Source organism: Phascolarctos cinereus, unplaced genomic scaffold (genome assembly GCF_003287225.1).
Source record: "Phascolarctos cinereus isolate Bilbo 61053 unplaced genomic scaffold, phaCin_HiC Scaffold_4;HRSCAF=312, whole genome shotgun sequence".
NCBI classification, from domain to species: domain Eukaryota; kingdom Metazoa; phylum Chordata; class Mammalia; order Diprotodontia; family Phascolarctidae; genus Phascolarctos; species Phascolarctos cinereus.
Window position 1 is genome coordinate 173,891,462 of NW_027555847.1, and position 24,449 is coordinate 173,915,910.

Sequence of the window (24,449 nt, forward strand, 5' to 3'; positions counted from 1 at the left end):
GAAATATAAGGCATGTCCTCTCTCTCGCTTTGGCTTCTTCCAGTGGGTGGAGTGCCGGTTAGGGCAGGCTGTGGTGTAAAGATGGCTAAGTCTAAGAACCATACCACCCACAACCAAACATGAAAATGGCACAGAAATGGCAACAAGAAACCTAAGTCTCAGAGATACAAGTCTCTACAAGGGATTGACCCCTAGTTTCTGAGAAACATGTGCTTTGCCAAGAAACACAACATGAAGGCGCTAATGAAGATGCAGGCCAACAACAGGAAAGCCATCAAGGCTGGGCAGAGGCCATCAAGGCCCTGAGCACAAGGACAAAATTCTGAGGCCCAAGATCCCCAAGGCCAGTGCCTGCTGTGCTGGCCACAAGATGGCTACCAAGCATCCAGTCCCTAGGGTCAGCACCAAATGTCCAGGCCCCAGGATCATGAAGCCTGACTCTAAGGTTGCCAGAACCACCAAACCCAAGGCTGCCAAGCCCACTGACCCAAGGCCACCAAGTCTGACACCAAGGTCACCAAGTCCAATTCCAAGGCTGCCAAGTCCAACCCCAAGGCAGCCAAGTCTGATTCTAGGACCACACTTAAGGAATTTACAGGCCAATAGGAGACCAGATGATTCCAAGGCTGCTAAGCCTGCTGACCCCAAGCCTGCCGAGTCCAAACCCAAAGATGCTAAAGGGCTAAAGCTAGTCCCAAGCCTTCAGAATAGATGCTTCAGGACAGAAGGACTTGTTTAAACCCTAAACCACCATTTTTCCCAGCCAGGGTATGATTATTCACCATTTTGTACAAATAAAGGAAATGGTGAGTCATAAAATATATATTAATATATGTTATAATATATTATATATAATAATATATCATATATAATAGTCTATGTTAATATAACAAATATTATGCATTATTTTAATATTATTATCACTATTATACATTATTATTTTATATAATATTTTGCATATATATGTAAGGCATGGCCTTATAAGTTAATAGTTCCTATAAAATATTTTTAGGTCTAATATTTCTTTGTGATATTAACAGCTAAAGTGAAAGAATAAAGACTCAAAATGTATACTAGGGATAAAGTGGTCTGACACCTGGGGATTGGATTAAAATTGGAATTTGGTGGTGGAAGGTGGCAAAGATTACACTTGATTTTAGGGTGTGCTTGGTAATGTTTTATTTGTGATATTCCCTATTGCCAAGGCAAATATCCTAAAAACTCCAATATTAAATTAATTGAATAAACATTTATTTAAAAACCTCCTATATGTCACTGTGCTGAGTGATGGGGGATATAAGGAAAGGCAAAAGACAGCCTTACCCTGGACATATTTTCTAATAATTATTTTCCAAAAATTTTCAAACCAATTTCACAAAAAACATCAAACTATTAAAACCATAGTTCCACGCACCTAAGCATCATATATAGAGGGGCATTTCCAAAATAGCAGGAACACTTAAGAATATAGAACCATAGAGTAGGGCAGGAAGGGTGCTTAGAAATCATATAGTCCAATTCCCTCCTTTTATAGATGGAGAAACAGAAGACCAGGGAAATTAAATGACCTAAGGTCAGACACTTGTTTGGTGACAGGTACAAAATTTGAACCAGGTGTCTGTCTCTCAAGCTAGTTTTTTTTCTACCATACCATAGTTCTCCATAATTTTATAATATATAACCTAATTTTGTTACTAAGCTATGTACTTTTAAAAACCATTCCACTTAAATCTTTATTAGCATTAGCTCTTAAAACTGATGAGCACAAAATATTTTTAAAAGTCAAAAGTCTCCCTTAGCTACTGAATTTTGTGATGAACAAAAGTTTCTTAACAATTCAGAAATAGCTGTTCAGGATTTAGAAAGTGACTTAAATGGTGTTCATATATCACAGAGACAAACAGACATACAGAGAGAAGAATTTTCTTCTTTACACATTTTAACAAATCACCTATAGTGGCATTTAGAATCTTAAAAGTATATAGACACTGGTGAGTGGGAAACATACAAACTACAGGTGTATGGTTCAGAACATTTAGGTATAAAAATATAAGTATTATCTAGCCTGAAGGAATAAATGAATAATTAATTCTGAAATCACATCTCAAAGCTTTCCAGAGGCAGTAAAATAGAGGTCTTCAAACATCTTGATATCTGCTTGAAATAATCATTCCTTGATATATCACAGAGGCTACTTCTACATCACCACTGCACAAAGCTCTTCACTGGCTAAAAGTTCTTAATTTGCTTTGCCAATAATTTCATGCTTTCCTAAGTTAGAAGTAGTGAAAAAGGGGCAGATTCTAACCAGGAAAGAATACAAGTTACCACAGTGGATATGAAGGGAACCTTGGAAGAAAGTGACCCTGTCGCATTACAAATCATGATAAATAATGAGGGAAATGCCTGGAATTAGCTGCCAAGTGCTCTATACTCTGGGAAGGGAAAATTTTAAAGCATTGGATAAAGGATGGGTAAAAACCCATAGCCCAAGATGCTGCTTGGAAAAGCTGGCTTAAAATAAATTTAAGGACACCAAAAATGAAATTTGACAACATAAATTATTTTTTGAAGGGTTTTTTTTTTTTTGGTGAGGCAATTGGCATTAAGTGACTTGCTCAGGGTCACACAGCTAGTAAGTGTTGAGTGTCTGGTCTGAGGAAAGATTTGAACTCAGGTCCTCCTGACTCCAGGTGCTCTATCCACCACACCACCTCGCTGCCCCTGAAGATTATTTTGAAAATTAATTTGAAAATTAATTTTTTGAAGAAGAAAAAAAAGTTACCTAAAGAAACCAATGTTACTGGAGCAGAATTCACTGGCACATTAAGACTTCAAAATTTTGCAGAGAAAATGAAAGCAAGGATTGAAAAGAGCAGGAGAAAAGAAAATAAAAGAACTACAATCTAAGGGAGTGCCTTGAGTGGTTGAACAAATTGTGATATAATGGAAAACAATTGTGTAGTAAGAAATAGCAAAAGACAATTTCAGAAAATCCTAGTAGTATAAACTGATGTAGAGTGAAATGAGCAGAACCAGGAAAACAAATTTTAAAAAGAAAGTAACACTGAAACAATTTTGAAAGATTTAAGAACTCTGATCACTGTGATGATCAATCATGTTGCCAGAGGACTCATGACAAAATATGTTATCAAACTCCTTACAAAAGGATCACAGAAATAAGATGTAGAAAAAGACACACATTTTTGTGGCAGAAACATTTATATGGATTCGTTTTGTTTGACTATGTTTCCTTGTTACAAGGATTTTTTTTCCCCTATTACCCTTGGCTTCTAATTCAAGGGGAAGGTTACTGGAGTTGGGGGGAATTGATATTTTTTTAAAAAGAGGGGCAATCTAACTTTTTTTCAATTCACGGAAGGAAAAAAACAGAAGGAAGCACAGACAAGCAGGAGAGTTTTGAGAGTAACAAATAAAACTTATTTTAGTTATACATATGCCTATTTAAAGCTTCATCTTTTCGTAGTCTGCTATGTATATGACAATGTTCTTTTTAAGCTCAGAGTTTTTAAGATGCAATCAGAAAAGTAAAAAGAACGTGGATCTCTACTGTAAGAAATGACAAATGTTATGAATACAGAGAAGCATAGAGATGCAGACTGAAGTAAGCAGAAAACAATATATATAATATATATATGTATATATATATATATGATTACAATAATAGTAAATGGAAAGAACCACAAAAAACATCAAAAGTGAATGTTGCAAAATTATAAAAAATAATCATAGTCTCAAAAAAGAGATATGAAAAGATACTCCCACACCACCTCTTTGCAGAGGTGGGAGGTCCATATATGTTGTATATTACACATATGTTCCGTTTTTTTAATGTACTGATCGGTTATGCTGGTTTTTTCCTCTGTTTTTGTCTTTTAAAAATGCTCTTTAAAAACAAGAAAGAAAAACAAAAAATAAATAAAAAATATTGTTTGTTATATGGGTTAGCTATCTGAGAGGGTTAAGGAGAAAAGCTACTGAGAGAAATAATGGTAATTATAAAAATTAAAACTACTTAAAAGAAAATGGAAGTAAAATCAAGTAAATAAAAAACAAAAGAGTGACAATCTTTTTTAAGATTCATTAATTTACTTATTTTTAGTTTTCAACATTCACATCCACAAGATTTTGAGTTCTAAATTTTCTCTCCATCTCGTTCCCCAAGATGGCATGCATTCTGAATACCCTTTCCCCTAATGTGCCCTCCCTTCTATCTCCCCCCCTTCTCTTATCTCCTTCCTCTTCTATTTCCTGTAGGGCAGGATAGATTTCTATACCCCACTTCCTGTATATCTTATTTCCCAGTTGTATGTGAAAACAATTTTTTAACATTTGTTTTTAAAACTTTGGGTTCCAAATTTTCTCCCTTCCTCCCTCCCCACCCACCCTCATTGAGAAGGCAAGCAACTTGATACAGGTTATACATGTGTAGTTATGCAAAACACTTCCATGCTGTGGAAAACTAACTACATTTCCCTTCATCTTATCCCGGGCCCCCCCCCCCCATTTATTCTATTCTCTCGTTTGACCCTGTCCCTCCTCAGAAGTGTTTGCTTCTGATTACCCCCTCCCCCAATCTGCCCTCCCCTCTATTATCCCCCCACCCCCACTCTCATATCCCCTTCCCCCTATTTTCCTGTAGGGTAAGACAGCTTTCCATACCCAATTGAGTGTGTATGTTATTCTCTCCTTAAGCCGATGAGAATAACATTCAAGAATGACATAATAGTGCAGGAATGATGTCAGATAAGCTAAAGCTCAAAGCAAGTTTAGTCTTTCAGTGATTGCAAAGAACAACAAAATGAGAATTTCTAGCTTTTTTCAGGAAAAAATAATTGTTGAATGAATAAAAACAAAGACTGAAGAAGCAATAGAAGAGAGTGGATGAGATGACAATGAATGATAGAAAGGAAAACTGTTTAACTCTCATTTGCTTTCTTTCTTTCCCTCCCATGGGCAATGTTACTTCTCCCACACTCCCATGTCATCTGAAGATTACATGTACATTTTTTTAGTATTCTAAGATGTATATGGAATCACCAGGCCTGATGACTTGAACTGGATGAAAGTAGTTACATGCTTTCTTATCATATTCCTCAATTATCATGGGTTTCTGTTCCTTGCTAAGCATTTTTATTTTATACTTTCCATTGAAGAAACTGGGATAGTATTGCCTGAAAGAAAAGATGGGAGAGGGGGAACATGATAAAATGATAAGATTTATCTTTCATAACTCCAGGGGACAGAACTAGACAAAATGGGTAGTACTTACAGGAAAAAACATTTTTACTCAAAAGAGGGGAAAACTTCCAAACACAGCTATCCAAAAATGGAATGAGCTCTCTCAGGAGGTGGGGAGTGCCCCCATTCACTAGAAGTCTTCAACAAGAGACTGAATAGGAGGCAGAGTCAAGATGGCAGAGTGAGAAGAAGCAGTATACCCTAGTTCCAACAAAAATTCCTCAAAGAGTTAACACAAGAATTTGGGGTTTTTTAAAGCAAAAAAATGATTTTAAAAACAAAATGAGAGTGATAGAGGAAAAAATAGGAACAGAAGCAAGAATGAGAAAAGAAAGATATAAAAAGAGAATAAACAGCTTGGAAAAAGAGGTACAAAACTTGACTGAACAAGAAAAGGCTGGATAACTCCTCAGAGATGGTATAGAGGAGAATCCTGATTCTGGGAGGAGTTGAATCAGATGACCTATGAAGTTTCTTCTACTATGACTCAAGGAGTAAAGGCCCAACACAGTCACCATTCTGGTGCAGACTCCCATCACTCAATGTTCTGACTGGTACTTAAAACTCTTCACAACCTGCCCCACTTCTATCTTTCTGGTCTTCATACTGCTCCCCTCTACATATTCTCTACAATCAAGCCATACTGGCCTACTTGCTGTTCCTAACACACGATGCCCCATCTATGCCTTTGCCTTGGCAGTTCCCCATTCCTAGAATGCTCTCTCTTCCAACTTCTGACTCTTAAAATACTGGCCTTTCATTAAGGCTCAGCTCACAGGCCACTTTCTCCAGGAGTCCTCTCTTGCCCTTCTCCCTGTCTTACTGCTGCTAATGCCAATCCCTCTAAAGTCACCTTCTATCTACTCTGTATTTATTTTATGTTCTGGTTTATATGTATTATCTCTCCTATTAGAATGTAAGCTCTTTGAAGGCAGAAAGTGTTTTTGCTTTTCCTTTATATCCTCAGTCCTTAGTACAGAGCCTGGCAGACATGATACAGATGTAGATGTAGATGTAGATGTAGATGTAGATGTAGATGTAGATGTAGATGTAGATGTAGATGTAGATGTAGATGTAGATGTAGATGTAGATGTAGATGTAGATGTAGATGTAGATGTAGATGTAGATGTAGATGTAGATGTAGATGTAGATATAGATATAGATATAGATATAGATATAGATATAGATATAGATATAGATATAGATATAGATATAGATATAGATATAGATAGTAAGCATATAGTAAGCAAATAAGTGCTCATTAATTGATTCCATTTACTTACTCTAATTCCATTATCACCCTCCGACTTTCTTATGTCCTGCTTCCCCATGCACCCTGCATCTGGCCTTTACACTGACCCTTCCCCCTTTGGGGAGGGTATCCTATCTGATTAGCAGCAAATGCTTATCACAACAATTTTTCACTGACATTGAATACACTACCCATTACTGACCTGAATCCAATTCAATCACCTCACTTCCTACATTTAACCATTTTATACATTCCCCATGTTTGCCTTAAGAGCCAAGCTCCACCCAGAGGAGACAGTGATTCTTATGTACTATCCTATAATCCCTTCTCTATCATGACAAGGTAACTCTTCCTGGGAGCACAGAAGTGGCTTTGATAGAAGCCACTTTCTGCCTCAAAGCGGAAAGCAATTATGAAAAGGGTCCAAAATAGTGCAAGCCTGAAAAGCTGAATCCCAGCCACTATAATTATAAGTATTTTTATCTATCTCCCAAAAAAGAGAACTAGATCATTTTCCAAGTTGTCTCTCTGAGGGCATTCATCTATTCTTTCTCAAGAAATTCAGATTCCTAGTCCAGACACACCACCAAAAATAAGGTCTTTAATAGCACTGGTTTCCCTACACACACCAGTATTCACTATGGGGCACTATCCCACAACACAAACCAAAACCATCTTTCTTATCAAAGTCAAGAAGGAATCTCAAGAAAGAAGGGAAAAATGCCAGAAGCTATCAAATTTCTAACATACATCTGTAGCCTAAAGTTTATAGCCTGATCTGCTATGCTCACTATTTGATTACCAGCTCCAGCCCCAAAGCAGTTTTTTTTCTATATATAAGTATCTACAAAAATGTGGCACATTCAGATACATTTTGCCTAACTACTGATGTACACACAAGCAAAAACAGATATGAAAACACAGCTATGGAGAGATAATAGCCAGCTCCTTTCACCTATACTGGAGAGTCATATTATCCATCATATAAAACCACATCTAAAGGCTTGAAAACCTCAGTGTAATCGCAAAACGGTATTATTTTTCCCATTTATTGGCTCACCTATGCAAATATTTCAAAGCCAGAGTGTTGGCCTCATTGCTTTTTTAATAACAACTGAAGTAAATGTACAAAAAATAATAATCCCTTAGCAGAATGGCCTAAATCTAATGTATCTTGCATAAATGGGGTGCCAAGGTGAAGAATGAATGCTGTGGTTCTGGTTGGGGGAGGAGGGACAACAGGCAAGCCACAGAGACAGAACCGCCTACTGAAAAATTTTCACCACATAATTCTGCAAATTAAATATTAATTTAAGCTAACATGGCCCTCTTTTAAAATGCATAATAGTGATGAAAATAAAATAATTATTTATGAAAGGCCTTCAGGTTACCAAGTACTATAAAGACATCATATCTCATACAAGCCTCATAGCACCATTATTCCCATACAACAGATGAACATAATGAGGCTGTAAGGAATCAAGGCCCTTGCTCAAGGTTATAATGATAATAAGTGGTTGAGCTGGGACAGAGTCCAAATTTCCTGACTCCAATTTCAGTCTCCTCAGTACCATACAATGTCTGCCTACCAAACATTCCCTAGAAGGGTTGCAATCATTTCCACCTTAGTGTCAAGAGCTGCCACCTGGGAGTCAGTCAATACTTGGATGGATTCAGCTGACCCAATGGTCTACCAAGGAAGACAAAGGTACAGGAGGTTTGCCTAAACACACACATAAAAACAATGGAAGTACAGGATTTTGTGTCTTCTGGCATGACTGATGAGTGGATAGAAGGTAACTACTGCCTTGAGAGGAGAGTTCGTCTACCTTCTATCTCCTGTGCCATGATTACCAGACACTCAGTTCCTTGCTGCCCCCAACACTGCTTCTAATTACTGCTGCTATCACTTCTAATCTCTGTCGCTGGTTTTTTTTCTTTTTTTTTCTCTTTGCTCCACCTTTACTTCTCTCTTCTGGCTTTTCTCCCATATTTTTTGGTTTTTGTGCAAAAAAGGTGACCTTTTGATAATGCTAACCAACCAAAGCACTCTTCCTTCTCATCGTCAAGGTGACTACTCAAAATGTATTGTTAGGTATAATCTTCAAGACTTCAGATCTTTTCCACAGTAGTTTTCTTATTGCTTGTCAGCAAAGAAGCAACTCACAGCCCCAGGACACCAAAGATGGTTGTGGTTTTGCTTTTTTTTTTTTCCCAATGGGGAAAAAGAGGATGTGGTGGACCTCTGGGTTCATGGCTGAGACTTCCAAAGACTGCACTTAAACTCATAAAAGTTTGAGTGTATTTAAATTCAGATATTTTGAGTAGAGATTCTTCATATATCCTATTTCCCCTACCCAGACTGGGATTGATCATATACAAGTTATTTAAATGTTTAGGATTATTTTAATAGCCACATCATTTAAAATAAAATGTTTCCAATTCTTTTGCCTAATACATACAGAACTTAATCAATACTTGGCATGAATTTAAACAGCTTGTTGTTTCAATCAACCCATCAATAAAACTACACAAGACAGCAATAAAAAGTACATTAAAATAACAATAAAAAGTACATCTGAGCTAGAGATTCTCAGACCTCCAACATTCTTACCTCTATGAGCTTTCTTTCATAAGAGCTTGCAAGTTCCTCACTGACTTCTACAGGCTTTTGCTCAGGGACCGTAACTTCTCCATCAATGTTCCAAAGGTTTGGCACAACTTTAGAAAAAGAAAGATACTACATGAATATTTACAGTACTAGAAAATTATACTCTCAGTAAAACATTTTATCTCTTTCCAAACTGCTTCTCCAGAGAAAGTGCTCTTTTTAAAAATCACAATTGCTAATTACTGTAACAGCAAATTTTTCACACAAGTACAATAATATGAATGACAAGCTATAAAAAATATTGTAAGCGTTGTCATGAGGACAAATGAAAATCCCTGGGGATAATCTTTACACCACTTGCTTTTCCCAGTGAAAAATATCTATCACCTTGACAAAATATATGTAAATTCACTTTTATCCTTTAATCTCATGAATATTCTCATTCCTTAATCAAAAGTGTTACCCATTGATGTAATTACTACACACACAAATCATGTGACCTGATAAGGAAAAAAAGAGAGGGGGGTATGCAGAACAGAAAGGGGAACGGAGATGGATTTTATACAGATATACTTAGAAATGGCTTTAAATCATAAACATCTCAAAATTAAAAATGCTAGAATTACAATTTTCAAAATAAGTACCAAAAAATACAATGAAAATAATAAATTTCAACTTTTTAATCACATTTTCCCAAGTTGTAGTTAGAAAATAGCTTCCACTTTAAAAGAAACCATCAGTAATAAAGTGCAAATATTGCACCTTATAATTAGAAAACAAATTTAATATGCTTCATCTCATCTTATCTTCACAGCTGCCCTGCTGTCCACATTTTACAGAGGCCCCAAATCAAGTGAATTGTCTTCTGATTCGCAGTAGGTCTTCTGATTCCAAGTCAGAGGACTTGGATCTAGAAGGAACCTTAAAGATCACCTGGTTCAAATTCTTTTTTTTAAGGGGAAAAAGAGGCCCAGAGAGGTTAAGCCATCACCAGACTTCTAAATGGGGTCAGCTATCTGCAATTCCTCTGTTTCCACACCTCCCCCTCATCTCTTAAGCATTATCAAACTGATTTTGACTAATACTATTCAGTGGATACTACTCTCTAAGATGGCCAAAGATCTCAGTCCAATGACCTTTAGACTTCAGTCCTCATTCTAACTGACCACTCTGCATTTTTACACTGCTGAATACCCCCCCTCTTCTGGCTAACCTCTTTGGTCCCTTTCTGACTTGTTTGAAATTTCCATCTCAGTATCATTTATTAGATTATTATGCTTTAAGAACTGTGGTCATTTACCAAGTCTCTGTCCTCAGTCATTATCTTTTTTTTCTATATCCTTTTTCCCTTAGTGATCTTACCAACTTTCATGGATTTAATTATTATCTCTATGCAAATGACTCCCAGATCAGCATGGCTACCAAAATTCTCTCCTCTAGTTTTGCACCGGGGGATGTCTTCACCAGAACATTAGATATTAATTTCAAGAATCAACATATCTGAAATCACATTTTCTCAAAAATCTATCCGTCCTGAAAATACACCTATTTCTGTGGGGGTTACTACCATTCCTCCAGTTGCCTCAGATCTCAACTCAGAGTCATCCTTGACTCTTCTTCTCTCTTACTTTCCCATATCCAAGCACCTGCCAAATTGTATCAGTTCTACTTCTACACTTCTCACAAGGGTACCCATCTCCTACATTCACATAGCCTCTATCTTACTTCAGCTGCTTGTCACCTCTTGACTATACTATTATGGAGCCTCCTAATTGATCTCCCTGTTTCTAGTCTCTCCCTAATGCAACCACCACAAATCAATGAACTAACAAGCGTTTATTAAGAACCTACTAAGTGCCAGGCTCAGAGCTAGGCCCTGGGGATACAAAGACAAAAGGAAAATAGTCCCCACCTTCAACAATCTTTCATTCTATCAGGGGAGACAATATGTTACTTGGAGCACACTCACATTTAAGGGATGGGATAAGGATAATGACCCAGCCAAGGAGACTGAGGAGCAGTCTGTACACAGAATGAAAACCAAGAGAGAACAGTGCCACAAAAACCCAGAAAGGAAAGTATATCCAAGAGGTAAAGGTGGTCAGTAGTGTCAAATGCCACAGAGAGTTTGAGAAGGATAGGGACTGAGAAAAAGTCAGTAATTTTGGTTATTAAGAGATCGCTGATGACTTTGGAAAGAGAAGCTGCAATTGATGGATAAGGTAGTAAGCCAGATCAAATGAGTTTGGCTAAGAACAAGAGCAGAAATATATGACAGTAGTTAATGTGGATGGCAGGATCTAGCAAGGATGTTTTCCCCCCAAGAATGACATAGATTTGGAGTTTGTAGGCAGCAGAGAAGAAATCAATAGAAACAGAAAGACTGAAGACTAAGGGAAATGATAATGGGAGTGAGCCATTGGCGAGGACAGAAAGGGTTAGTATTAAGGACACGTGTAAAGGAGTTAGCCTTGGCAAGGAGAATATCTAACTCTTCATCAGAGATTAGAGGAAAAGGTAAAATGGAGGATGATAGCAGAGTGTTCTGAGATAAAGTGGAGGGGAACAGAGGGAGTTCAGTGGCCTTTATTTTCTTGGTAAAGTAGGAGAACCACAGCTGTTGGGGGGGGGAGATTTTAAAAGTAGGGTAAGTTATGCATAGGAGTGAAGAGAAGCTGCCAAATAGATATTCCTAAACACAGTTTGCACCATATCACTTTCCTAATCAAAATCTTCAGTGAACTGGGGAAAAAAATAAAATATTACTTAAAAAAATCTTCAGTGGCTCCCTACTAAATCTTTAGTCTGGCATCAAAACCCTTCCACAATATGTATTCCATCTACTTTAGTTCATTTTCCACTTCACACACAGCAAAAAAAGATTCCTTACACATGGCACACAGGTAGGGAATGCATTCTCTCCTCACCTCTACCTTCCTTTAAAGCATAACTCAGAAACCACTTCCCTACACAAGAACTCTCCTGATCCCTTTCTCTCTCAAGTTAGTTAGTTATCACTTTAAAGCACTTTATATTCCATCGTGTAATAGATAAAGCACTGGACCTGAAGTAAGAAAGCCCTGAGTTCAAATGTGACCATAGGCACTTACTAGCTATGTGACTTTGGTCATATCACTTAACCTCTATCTGGCTCAATTTTCTGAACTGTAAATGAGGATCATAATAGCACCTACCTCACAGGGCTGTGGTGAGAATCAAATGAGATACCTTGAAAAGCACTTCGCATAGTGCCTGGAATATAGTAGGCCCTTAATAAATGTTTTCCTCCCTCCAAGAGACTGCAAGCACCTTGAGAACAGGAACTTTATTTCATTTTTTGTCTTTGAATATTGTGCCATACAAATAGTAGCTGCTTAATAACATGTTTACTGAATCATACTGAAATAAAAGAACTGGGATTCCAACCCAGCTCTTTTTCCAAATCTAAGGCTCTTTCTACTATGCTATACTATAGAGGTTTAGTCTCTTGTCCAATGTATCTGTATGAATTACCACTATTAGGAGCTTAGGGCATTTGTTCACCAAATTAGAAAATGTCCACTCCTACTCCTCACTTCATCCCCTCCCCATTACCACTACATGGTTAAAATAACATGCATGAGAAATATGTTCTCTAGAAACTGAAGTTTAGGCCCCTGTAGGTATTAAGAAGCTTCTATTTTATCTCTGAAGTTAACAAAAATGTTACTATTTAAGTTTAAAGTGAACAATAAAAACTCTCAGAAACCTCAAGTCTTTCAGAGTCAAACAAATAAGAAAGAAGCAGTCAGCATTCTGTGTTTTTGCTACCTATGTCAATCAACACGTACTGAGTAAAGTGCAGTGTCGTAGACATAGAATATGAACAATAAACACAAATAATATATGACTGATCAAACAGAAAAGTGGAAAAAATGCAGCTTTTCTGAGGGGGAGGCATTAGTTCTGAAATCAAATCATTGACAATTTAACACCCGACAAGAAAATCATGCTTCTCTATTATTGTCAATAAATACAATCTCTGAATTTAAGAAAAAATGGTGCTTCAAAATATTTGCTAACAAAACTCAATCTTATATCTAAAATTTAACCATTAATAATTTTGGTCTATTTTCAGAATTGCTTTGACATCACAGATTAAAAACTACCCTTTGTCCAAAATAATAGGAAAAAGTAAAGTTGTCGATATTTGACAGTGACATTGCAAAGAAAAGAACTTTTAGACTTATTGAGTGAGAAAGGACCTTGGAAACTGTCTAGTCCAAAACTTCTCAATGTACACATAAGAAAACTGAGGTCCAGAGGGATAAAGTGATTTGTTTCAAGGTCCCATTGAAAGACTGTGCTTCCTATACTCAAGGCAATCTGGATTTCCCAAGCCCACCATTTTTATCTAGACACTACACTACTACTATATGTAGCTAAATATTTTTCTTGAAGAAGTATTCTGAGAAAGTTAACACCTGAAGATGATAAATACAGTTTGCTTTCATACAATAGCTTTAAAGTTTACAAAGCACTTCAGAATGTAATCCTCTGGGTAGTAGAGATTATTATTTAGATTTCACAGGTGAGGAAAGGAGGTGTAAAGAGCTAAAGTAAGCAGCAAAGCCAAGATTAGGGCCAGGTTTTCCTAACTTCAGATGTACTGCTCTTTCCAATTCAACTCATCATGAAGGCAATAAAAAAAGGTGGAGGTGATCTAAATCTACAACACAAATTCTGAAAAATGTTTTCAGACATTTGTAAAAGGGACTCTTCTCATGTATAAGACAGCAAATTAACTTAATAGTTAAATGTCAGAGGTATTAGCCTCATCAAATTCCTATTCTAAAGCCTCATTACAGGATAAAAGAGAGGTTCTGGCCATAAGATCAAAGGTTCAACAACAGATTTAGAGGTGAAGGAGACTTAGAGGCCATTCAGTCCAACCCTTTCCCCATTTTACAGATGAGAAAATCAAGATGATTTGTCCAAGTTCACATAAGTAGTAAGTCGCAACATCTGGGTCTCCTGGCTGCAAAACCAGTACTCTTTCCACTGCACCTCTTTGCCTACATTTGTTAGGTCAAAGGAATGTCACTTCTGGCAGGACTTAGCCAAGCTAGAAAGGATATGAATACAAGCCCAGCAATAGATTATACTTGTCCAAAAAGGCTTGAAGAGGCTCATTAATAGAAAGTTAGCTGCCAAGTGATGTTTTAAAATTAATTTTTTAAAGCATATTATAAATACACAAATTGAAAATAAAGGACATATGAAGAGAGATGCTATCTGTATCCAGAGAAAAAACTGATAAATTGAAGTATGTATAGAATACTTTTATACACACACACACACACACACACACACACACACACACACACACCCCTATTCCTGTCTAATGGTAGCCACCTCTAGGGTGGGGTGGTGAAGGGGTGGGAGGTGGGGGATGAAGGGAAAAAAAGGAAAAAAAAATAAAATTTATATGATAAATTTATTGTAGATTTGGAGGGAATAGCAAGTTGTATGTGGTAAATCTAAAGTTTCATGTGTAATTATCTTTTTTATTGCACTACAGTATGCAAATGCCTGCTTTGTTCCCTGAATTAAAAATAAAATAAATTTTAAAAAGAAAAAAAGCATATTAAGTTTTGCAAAGAACTTTATATACATTGTCACATTTGAGCCTCATAATAACTATGCAAGATACATATTACTTGTATCTATTCCACAGATGAAGAAAATGACACTGAGGGTTTTAATGACTTTTCATGGTCCCAGAGACAGTGGCAGGGACAGAATTCAAACTCAAGTCATCCCAAGTCCAGTATTCCATCCATTATGAAGACCTTCTACTAGACAAACAGGGGTTGCAATTTGAATTAGTAAGAGTATTCATTTTACTGAAATAATGCCAAAAGTATTATTTTATGCCCATTAATACCATTACTGCTGATAACATTATAATTATTTCTAACAAAATCAATGCTGTATGCATTAAATACACTCAGAGTAGTCAAAGTCAATTTTCTCCCACACTTCTTTGATGATATAATTACAGAAAATAGACTGCAAATTGAAAGGGCTCTCAAGGGGGGAAGAAAGGATGATGTGGAAAAAAGTAACAAATCTTCTCTTCTTTAAGCTGTCATCAGAACCCAAAACTGTGTTTTGCTGAAAACCAAGGAAATATCATATCCTTTGTTTCAGAAAGCTTTTTGTTATTGTTGTTTAGAAAGTTGCCAATTTTGGTGAAAACATTTAGATCCTTTTAAACTTAGAAACCATGTTCTAGTTCTTAGTCATTTCAGGCTGCCATACCTGTTCGGAAGGCTCTGGTTAAGTACTTTGAAATTAAGTGGTTATTTTGTGGTTGTTTTACTTTTGTGATCCAGAAAGCAAATGAGCTTTTCTGTCTAAATTATTATTGAATAAATTTCCAAGAGCTATGGATAGGGAGAGTCAAAGCAGTGTAACAAGGTTGTTTTCAATTTTCTTTTCTCCCCCCTTTCTTTGCATCCCCAGAACTTATCACAGTACCTGAAACAGTAGGCACTTAAATGTTTCTTGACTTAACAAGGATTAAAAGTAGCATAAAATTCAGAGCTGGTTTCATAGAATGTTCTAACATTAATAAAAGGAAGTGAACCTAGGCTTAGAAACAGAATGTTGGGTTTTGTGGCATAGTAATTATGGAACATTAGGAAATTCCCAAGGGATAAACTCCATAAGTTTTTCTAAGATACCATTCAGTTATTCATTTAAAGGATATAGCATCCTCAAATCCACTAGAAACAAAGCAAGAAAATTAGCACATTCAACAGAGCAAACTTCATTTCTCCCATTGGTGAAAAAGTATTTACAGACTGTAGAAACCCAAGTAAGCAAAGGGAAGGGTGAACGGGTCCAGGAATTTAAAATTCCATGCAAGGCATCCTTGCACCACACAGAGGAAAGAAAGTTGATACTATCAAGATGCCCATTTCTACTCTACACCAATCAATAAGCACTTATTAAGTTTCTACTTTACGCCAGGCATTGTGCTATAGAAACAGAAATAAAGAATGAAACAATCCCAGCCCTCAAGGAGCTTACTTAGGAGAGGGAGATGGGGAAGGGATAGCAAGTACTTACACAGAATAATTTTTTTTAAAAATGCAAAGTAATATTGGAAGGGAGAATAAATCAACAAGCATTTATTAAGACTCTACTGAGTGCCAGGCATTGTGCTGTAGAAAAATATAAAGAATGAAAGTCACAGACCTCAAAGAGCTTACTTGGGAGAGGGATATGGGAGGAGGGACAGCAAATATTTGTATAGAATAAATTCCAAAGAAATACAAAGTAATATTGGAAGGGAGAGCACTAACAGCTGGAATGATTAAAAAAAAAAAACGTCATGTAGAAGGTGACATTTGGGAGTCTTGAAGGGAAGAGAAGGAATCTGTAACACAGAAGTGATGAGGAAGGGCATTCTAAGCTTGTGCCAAGGCAAGGAGATGAGAGCTGTAGTGCTATGTGGTAGGAACAGCAAGGGCACTTTGGCAGAATCATAGAGTAAGGAAAGGTGAATATTACCTAACGCCCTATAACTGCCCAGGGTACCACCAAGCCCCAAACCTCAGTGTCATCCTTGACTCCCACATATCCAGTCTCTGTTGCCAAATCTTGTCATTGCTACTTTCAAAACTTCTCACTATGTGTATGTCTCTCTGAACACACAGCCTCCCTCCTAGAGCAGGCCCTCATCACTTCACCCCTAGATTACTGCAATAGCCTGCTACTTAGTCTCCTTGCCCCACTCCAATCTATTCTCCACTAAGCTATCAAAGTGTTTTTCCTAAAGCAAGTCTGACCATGACACCTCCATATGTTCAATGGCTCTCTATTATGTCCAAGATCAAACAGAAAATCCTCCATTTAGTTTAAAGCCCTTCACATCCTGGCCCCTTCCTACTTTTCCAGATTTTCCTCCCCTTCATGTACTCTGTGATCCAGCAACACTGGCTTTCTTGCTGTTGCTCACAATCTTCTAACTCTGTACCTTTTCAATGGCTATGTCCCAGGCCTGGAACACTCTCCTTCCTCAGCTCAATCCTGCCTTCTAAAAGAAGTCTTTTCTCCTACTTCCCCTGAACTCCTTATGACTATTGCTTTCTCTCTGAGATTATCTTCCATTTGCATTGTAAATATTTTGAATGTACAACTTTTTTTGTCTACCCCATTAGAATGTGAGCTCCTTGAAGGCAGGGACAACGTTTTTGCTTTTCTTTGTATTCCCTGCCTTAGTATAGAGGCTGACACACAGTACATACTTAAATGATTATACTGACTGAGAGACCTGGATTCAAATCCTGCCTCTGTCACTAATTACCGTGTGACCTTGAGCAGGTCATTTTCTTTCACTAGGACTCAATTTCCTTATCTATAAAATGAGATCAGCCTCAATGGTCCTTTCTAGCTCTACATCTATCATCCTGTGATCATCTGAAAGATAATGCATAACCTGTGATGGAGGAGAGGAGAGGAGGGGGGAAAAAAAGAAGAGACCAGAATCTAAATGTCAAAGAAAAATGCAGACTGATCTACACCATACACAGAGTCATACACACCATCAGGCAAGCTGTGCACGCCAGAGAGCCTCAGACTGCTCAGCTGGAAATGAATCTCATGCTCACCACATTCTTATTTTACTGATGTATATAAATAAGACTTTTGAGACATCTTGACCAGAAGCACTGTGGTCACATGATGATAAACATAAAGAGCCCTCTTAACTTCTCTGATTTTTCACATCAGCCACTCTCACTCATTAACCTTTCAGTTTTCTTCTCATAAGACTTTTTCCAGAAAGATCTGCTCACCTGCCTAAATGCCTCATCCTTCTTGCAAGAGATATTATCTAAATTTATAACACATGCAGAAATACAGCTGGGAATGACTATTTTATAAAATCAGAACTGTCATCACACCCTTCACAAACCACATTTTCACCGGCTCATGTGATGCAGAATAGCAAAATCTTTGATATACACTTTAAAATTGTGCTGAGTAAAAAGCAGTTTGACAGTGAAAACTACTTTTGAGCTGAAATAAAATATTCAGACAGCCATGCCAGACAAAGTCATTTTTCTCATCTTTATCCAAAGGACAGAAAAGTACTCTGGACACAGATGCCATCTAACCAATGTACAGTCACAAAACAAGTAACTACAATGACAGAAACAGGCGGGGCGGACAACAGGACACTTGGCCATCACAACAGTTCTAAATACTCATTTTAAAAATAGCACATTCTGCAAAGATACATTTACATCAAAAATTGGGTGAATATAACATCTTTGTAATGTGGTCCCAAAATGGCAATAGAACTGTTGAAATGGTCTATGTAACAACACATTCTTAGCCAGAAACTAGCTGCTAACCCATAAACCTTAAGCGTATAGAAATTAAAATCTCTGAAGAAAAAGTCACATATTTTCTTCTTAATGAATAGCAACTGGGTTTTTTAATGCCACACAGAAAGGAGAAGGAATAGAAACATTCCCTCCTCCCCCCGCCCCACCACTGCCTCATAGAACAAAACTTTCTAGCACATGTTTTAGCAGTTAATCATCTACAATTTTGTAGATTATTTCAAATGGGTTAGTCTTCTTTCTCTAAGTATAGTGTGAACTCCTGGAGGACAAGGATTGTGAGTGTGATTTCTAGGCTACTAGAATAGTAGCCATTATTTATCAAAGCAATTGAGCTATTGTATTAACTCATCGATCGACATCTCTTGCTTCAGTGGGATGTCTAAATGTACAAAACTTCCAACAGAGGTTGATCAAACCAGAAACTGACACTTTAATTAAAAATCCCATCCTAATCACCAGGGTATGACATGTATGAATTCTCAGATATAGTACTCATACCATGACATTACCTTTGTCATAAAATTGTTTAACACTGCAATCAAGAAATCTTTTTAAGGTTATGTATAAAAGTCTAGCACAGAACAGTCAATCTATGGGTAACCACTATTACAATTGCCAAAGCACTTATCTGCACATTTATTAGCTTACTTAATGCATACAAAATGGCACTGTGAAATAAAGGAGGAGAAAATAATAAGAAATCACAGGAATAACACTCCCATAATATTACTGAATAATTTCTACTATGGAGACAAAGCTGGAACAAACTAAAGTCATAAATTATAGAGTCTTTTTAAAAATAATCATGAAACATTCTTCCTTAGCAATATGGTAGTAAAAAGAATACAAGACTACAAAATCAGGAAGACTTAGTTTTGCTTCCAACTCTGCCACAAATGAGCTATGGGACCTTGAGGAAGTCACTTAACCCACCGGGACATCAGTTTGCTAAATTATAACATGAAGAACTGAACTAAACAATAGCTAAGGGCCTGTCCAGCAGTAATACTTCCATGATTCAAACAAAGCCACACATAAAAGGAGAAAGAGGGTCAAAAAGAAGAGAAAAGGGATGAAAAGAGATAGACTTAGGACAGGGCTGGGGAACCTGTGGCCTCGAGGCCACATGTGGCCCTCTAAGTCCTCAAGTGAGGCTCTTAGACTGAATCCAAACTTCACAGAACAAATCCCTTTAATAAAAAGGATTTGTTCTGTAAAACTTGGACTCACGCAAAAGGTCACGCCCAACGACCTAGAAGGTCACATATGACCTTGAGGCCACAGGTTCCACACCCCTGACTTAGAATTATGTGATCTCATATTTAGAACTGGAAAGTACCTTCAATGATATTTAGTCCAACCCCTCATTCTACATATGAGGAAAATGAGCCTCAGAGAGAACAAATGACTTGTCTAACAGTGACAAGGCCTAATAGTTTTCAGGTAGCAGAATCATAATTTGGACCCAGGTTCTTTAACTCCGAATCCAGTGCTCTCTCCACTAAACCAAACCACTCACAGCAAACAAAACTACTCTCCAAAGAAAGTGAGACTGAAGAGGAAAAACCAAGAAACTAAAATAAGAGCAGAACCACACAATAAAACTAAAGCATTCTCAACAAAAATGACAGGATGTAAGATTGGGAAACAAGGTAGGAGAATGCTTGGCCATGAACATAAAACACATAGGGAAATGTTTTAAGAAAAAGCAATTATGTAAAATAGTCATCAGCCATGGCAAAGATTTGCTCAACTATGAGCAAGTATTTCAAAAGATAGGAGAACCCAATAAACCATACCACAAGTTAGTCAAGGAGGGCAACAACAGCAACAGCAACAAAAAAAAAAGGTCAGAACCAGGAAGGTTGGGAGTGAGGAGGCCTACAATTAATGGTAAAAAACAAACAAACAAAAAAAACCCTAAAATATCCCCACTAAGGGAACACCAAAAGGGAACAATGACAAGTCTAAAAAAGGGAAGATTTACAGCATGAGAAAAAAAAACATCAACATTGAAACTCAAGGTCATAAAAAGCCATTTTTTAAAGGAAAAAATATGATGGAGTATAAAAGGAAATAACTTTGAAAGCCAAATGTTTATGAATTCTAAAAAATGCCATAAGGCTCTGAAAGAAGGTCATGGTGGGAAAAAAAAGGCCATGATAAGAGGTCAGATGGTTTACACATGTGCATATTATATAGATTTAGATAAACACTGGATGTTCAACCTGGCATCTCAGGGAGGGAACAGAAGAAGGACAAAGAAAAATGGATGTACATCCTGAAAAGAAGAGGTCATCACAATCCTATTCATACCAGGCAGAAACAGTTCAAGGATAGGATAACAAGTTCTGTTAATGTTCCAGTAAAAAGAAATTTGGAAATCAAGATGAAGCAGAGACCTGAGTTAAGTGATTTAGGTTGAAAGGTAAAGGACCAATAAGAAATATAAAGCCAAGAAAATAAGAAAAACACACAACTTCTCTAAACTGTATTGGGCCCAAAATATCAATGCTAAAATTACAGAAAACAATAATTCCTACTGAGTCGTTTGATGTGTGTGTCTAACCACACAAAAATAACATAGGTTAAGAGCCCACAGCAACAGAATGATAAAATGGATAGTCAAGAGTCCCTGTTCAAATTCTACAGCTGACACATATATGATAGCTGGGTGACCTTGGAGCTGTGTCCCTGGGCAAGTCATTTTTCAGTGCCCCAGGAAATAACATCCGACTATAAATTGCAAGGGAGTTGTTGAACATTGAAGATTAGACATTCCTCCTTCAGACACTTATTAGCTGCATACCCAATAACAGTGAATATCCCCCAGGATTTTGTCCTGGGCCTCCTTCTCCTATCCCATTGCATTATTTCACTGTATCAGCTTCAATTGACTTAATTATCATCTCTATACTAATGAGTCTTAAATCTATTTGTCTTGTCCTAACTTCTCTTCTAACTTCATACTCACACTTCTAACTACCTGTTGGAATTCTCCAACGTGGATGTTCTATGAACATCTTAAAGTTAACATATCTAAAACTGAACTCAATATCTTTCTCTTCAAAACCTCCTCTTTCTAATTTTCCTATTATTGTTGAAGGAAACCACCAATCTAGGTGTCATCCTTGGTGTGTCTCACTCTCCACATCCAATCAACAGTCAAGCTCTGTCACTTCTACCTTTATAACACCTCTCATATACCCCACTCTCTCTCCCGTAACACTGCCACCAGCCTCGTACATGCCTTTATCATCTCACAACTGGGCAATGCACCAGCCTCTCGTTGGTTCTCGCTGCCTCCTGTCTCCCCTACTACCCCCAGCTGTCAAATTAAACTTACACAGATCTGACCATGTCACTCCCCTAATCAAAACTCCAGGGTCTCCCTACCACCTCTAAGATCAAATATAAAATTCTCTGTTTGACATTCAAAGCCCTTCATAACCTGTCTCTAACCTCCACTTTTCCACTCTCTGTACACTTTACTCTTCCCCACATACTCAGCAATCCGGTGACACTGACACTCTATTTCCTGAGCCCAGGCATTTTCACTGACTCTCCCTCATATATGGAATGTCCTCTCTCCTGTCTTTTCTGGCTTCCTTGAAGTCCTAGCCAAAATCCTACTTTTTTCCCACTTCCCATTAATGCTAATGCCTTCCCTCTGTTGACTATCCTAATTTTTTCTGTATATATTTAATATATACATAGCTGTTTGTATGTTATATCCACCATTAGACGGTGAGCTCCTGGAGAGCAGGGACGCTCTTTTGTCTTTCTTTGTATCCCTGGCACTAAACACAGTGACTGGCACATGGCAGGCACTTAGTTGTCTTGATTTGCTCATGGAGGAGTCATTTTACCTCTCTCGGTTCAGTTTCCACCTCTGTAAAATGGGGATAACACTCACCTCCCCAGAATATTGTGAGGATCAAATGATAATATGTGTAAAGTGCTTTGTAAACCTTAAAGCACTATGTAAATGCTAGCTATTATTATCTACAATGGTAGAGGGGATTTCTATAGGAATCAGTGATGAAATTGTAGGTCTAGACCCCCCTCCAAAAAAGAGTTCATAACTTCAAAAACAAGAAATGCTGATTTGCCAAAATCATATTCTATTTTAAATGAAATATAAATATGAAAATCTGATATACTTTCTCACTTACAAAGGAAAATTCTGGCATATTTAAAATATAATCATAAGAAATTAGAGCAAAAAGCCCACAAAGGATTCTGCAGTGTCCTCAAAAAAACTTAATTGTATCCAGAGCAAGCAAAGAAAAATTAAACAAGGGAAAAGTATTTTTTTAAACTGAGTTATGGGGGAAAGGTATTATATACAGACTGGTAGTGCAAATCTACTTACTGATCGTCAGGTGGGCTCATCTACAATTTTGTCTCCTTGTTTATACTATAAAATTGGAGTGTACATCAATGATAAAAGACAAAAGAGAGACAAAGACAGAGAGACACAGAGAGACACATGCACACATACATATGTATGTATAGATATGCATATCTATATGTACACACAGATATGCATATGCTATATGTTCATAATGTCTACACCTGAGCAGAATCAAAATGCATATCAGCCCTTACTCCAGAATTCTGAAATTTCATGTGACAGATGGGAAGTATTTATTTCCACTTAAGCTAATGAGAAGACTGAGAGATAGAAAAAATTAAATTACTTCTCCAAAAGGCACCCCAGAGCTCTCATAATTCTAGAGTACTGTGTACCTTCTCCTAAATTAACACACATCAGGATAAAAAGCATAATTTATTACTCTCTCTATAAAACAGAGATTCCTCATGTGTGGTCTACAGATCCCCAAGAAGTCCATGCATAGATTTCAGAGAGTCCATGAACTTGGATGTGAAGAAAAATTAAATCTTCATTGTCATTACTCTCTACCTGAAATACAGCATTTCCTTGAATTTAAAAAAAAAATTCTATGAAGGGGTCCACTAAGTTTTACCAGAGGGCTCCATAAGTAAAGAACTTTGCCTTAAATTTCCCAATTGATAGAAATAACCAAGAAGTCAAAATACCAACAACTACTTAACACGGACTTGAAGCCTTCCCAAATTAAATGTAATCTCCCCAGCACCTCCACCAAAAAAAAAAAATTAGCAATCCAAACAATAAAAAAGATGGTTTCAGGTGAAGAAGCTAATGCACTTAAGGAAAAAAAAATTATACTAAAGTGAATCTGATGGCAATTAGGCAGCTGTAAGAAGCAGCTGCTCTCTCAGTTATTGTAGGCAAAGTGTGCAGTCTGTAGAATCAGCTGGTGCTTCACTGAAGGTGCTGCATGGCAAGGTGCCCAAAGTCCTTTTAAACTGAGTACTGCCTTTTAAGTTTGCTTTTACAGATTCGAGCAAAGCGAACAAGATCTTGTTTATTAGGTCCCAGGACAAAGAAAAGGAAGTTCTACTACCATAAAGCTGGTAATAAATCAATGCAATTTACATGTCTTACTGTACAAGACAAAAATATAACAGCTTCCAGATGGCTTTAGGAACATATACCACTTAGATCTATTACCTATTGGTGAAGTGGAAAGAGTACCAGCTATGCTGCCTATGGGGGAAAGCTCTGCCACTTAACTAACTGGGTGACATAAACAAGTTACTTGATCTCTCAGGCTCTTAATTTTCTCATCTGTAAAAGGAAGGGGTCATTTAGGATTATCTCTAAGGTCCTTTCCAGCTCTAAATTTGATGATCCCATATGATCATTAAGGAAAAATCTGGGGATATTCAAGAGACATCCCTAATATTTTAGGCCTAGAATCCTGGGACATAACCACAACCTCTCCAACAAAAATACCATTGGTGCGCCTGCCAGGGAACGAAAACCATACCAACAAAATGTTAAATATGTTGTTGCCTGAAGGCTCCACGTGGC

General features: G+C 37.2%; 1 protein-coding gene and 1 pseudogene across 4 annotated transcripts in view; one reads left to right on the forward strand and one right to left on the reverse strand.

Annotated features, from left to right (window-relative positions):
- Positions 1 to 24,449, reverse strand: part of SNX29 (sorting nexin 29) — a 659,946-nt gene that overhangs the window by 362,011 nt on the left and 273,486 nt on the right. For all 4 annotated transcript variants that reach the window (XM_078152787.1, XM_020978396.2, XM_020978398.2 and 1 more), the window contains one exon: positions 9,129 to 9,235. In XM_078152787.1, the coding sequence (XP_078008913.1) occupies positions 9,129 to 9,235 (107 nt within the window). The remainder of the gene's footprint in view (positions 1 to 9,128; positions 9,236 to 24,449) is intronic.
- LOC144457172 (large ribosomal subunit protein eL29 pseudogene) lies at positions 82 to 606 on the forward strand (annotated as a pseudogene).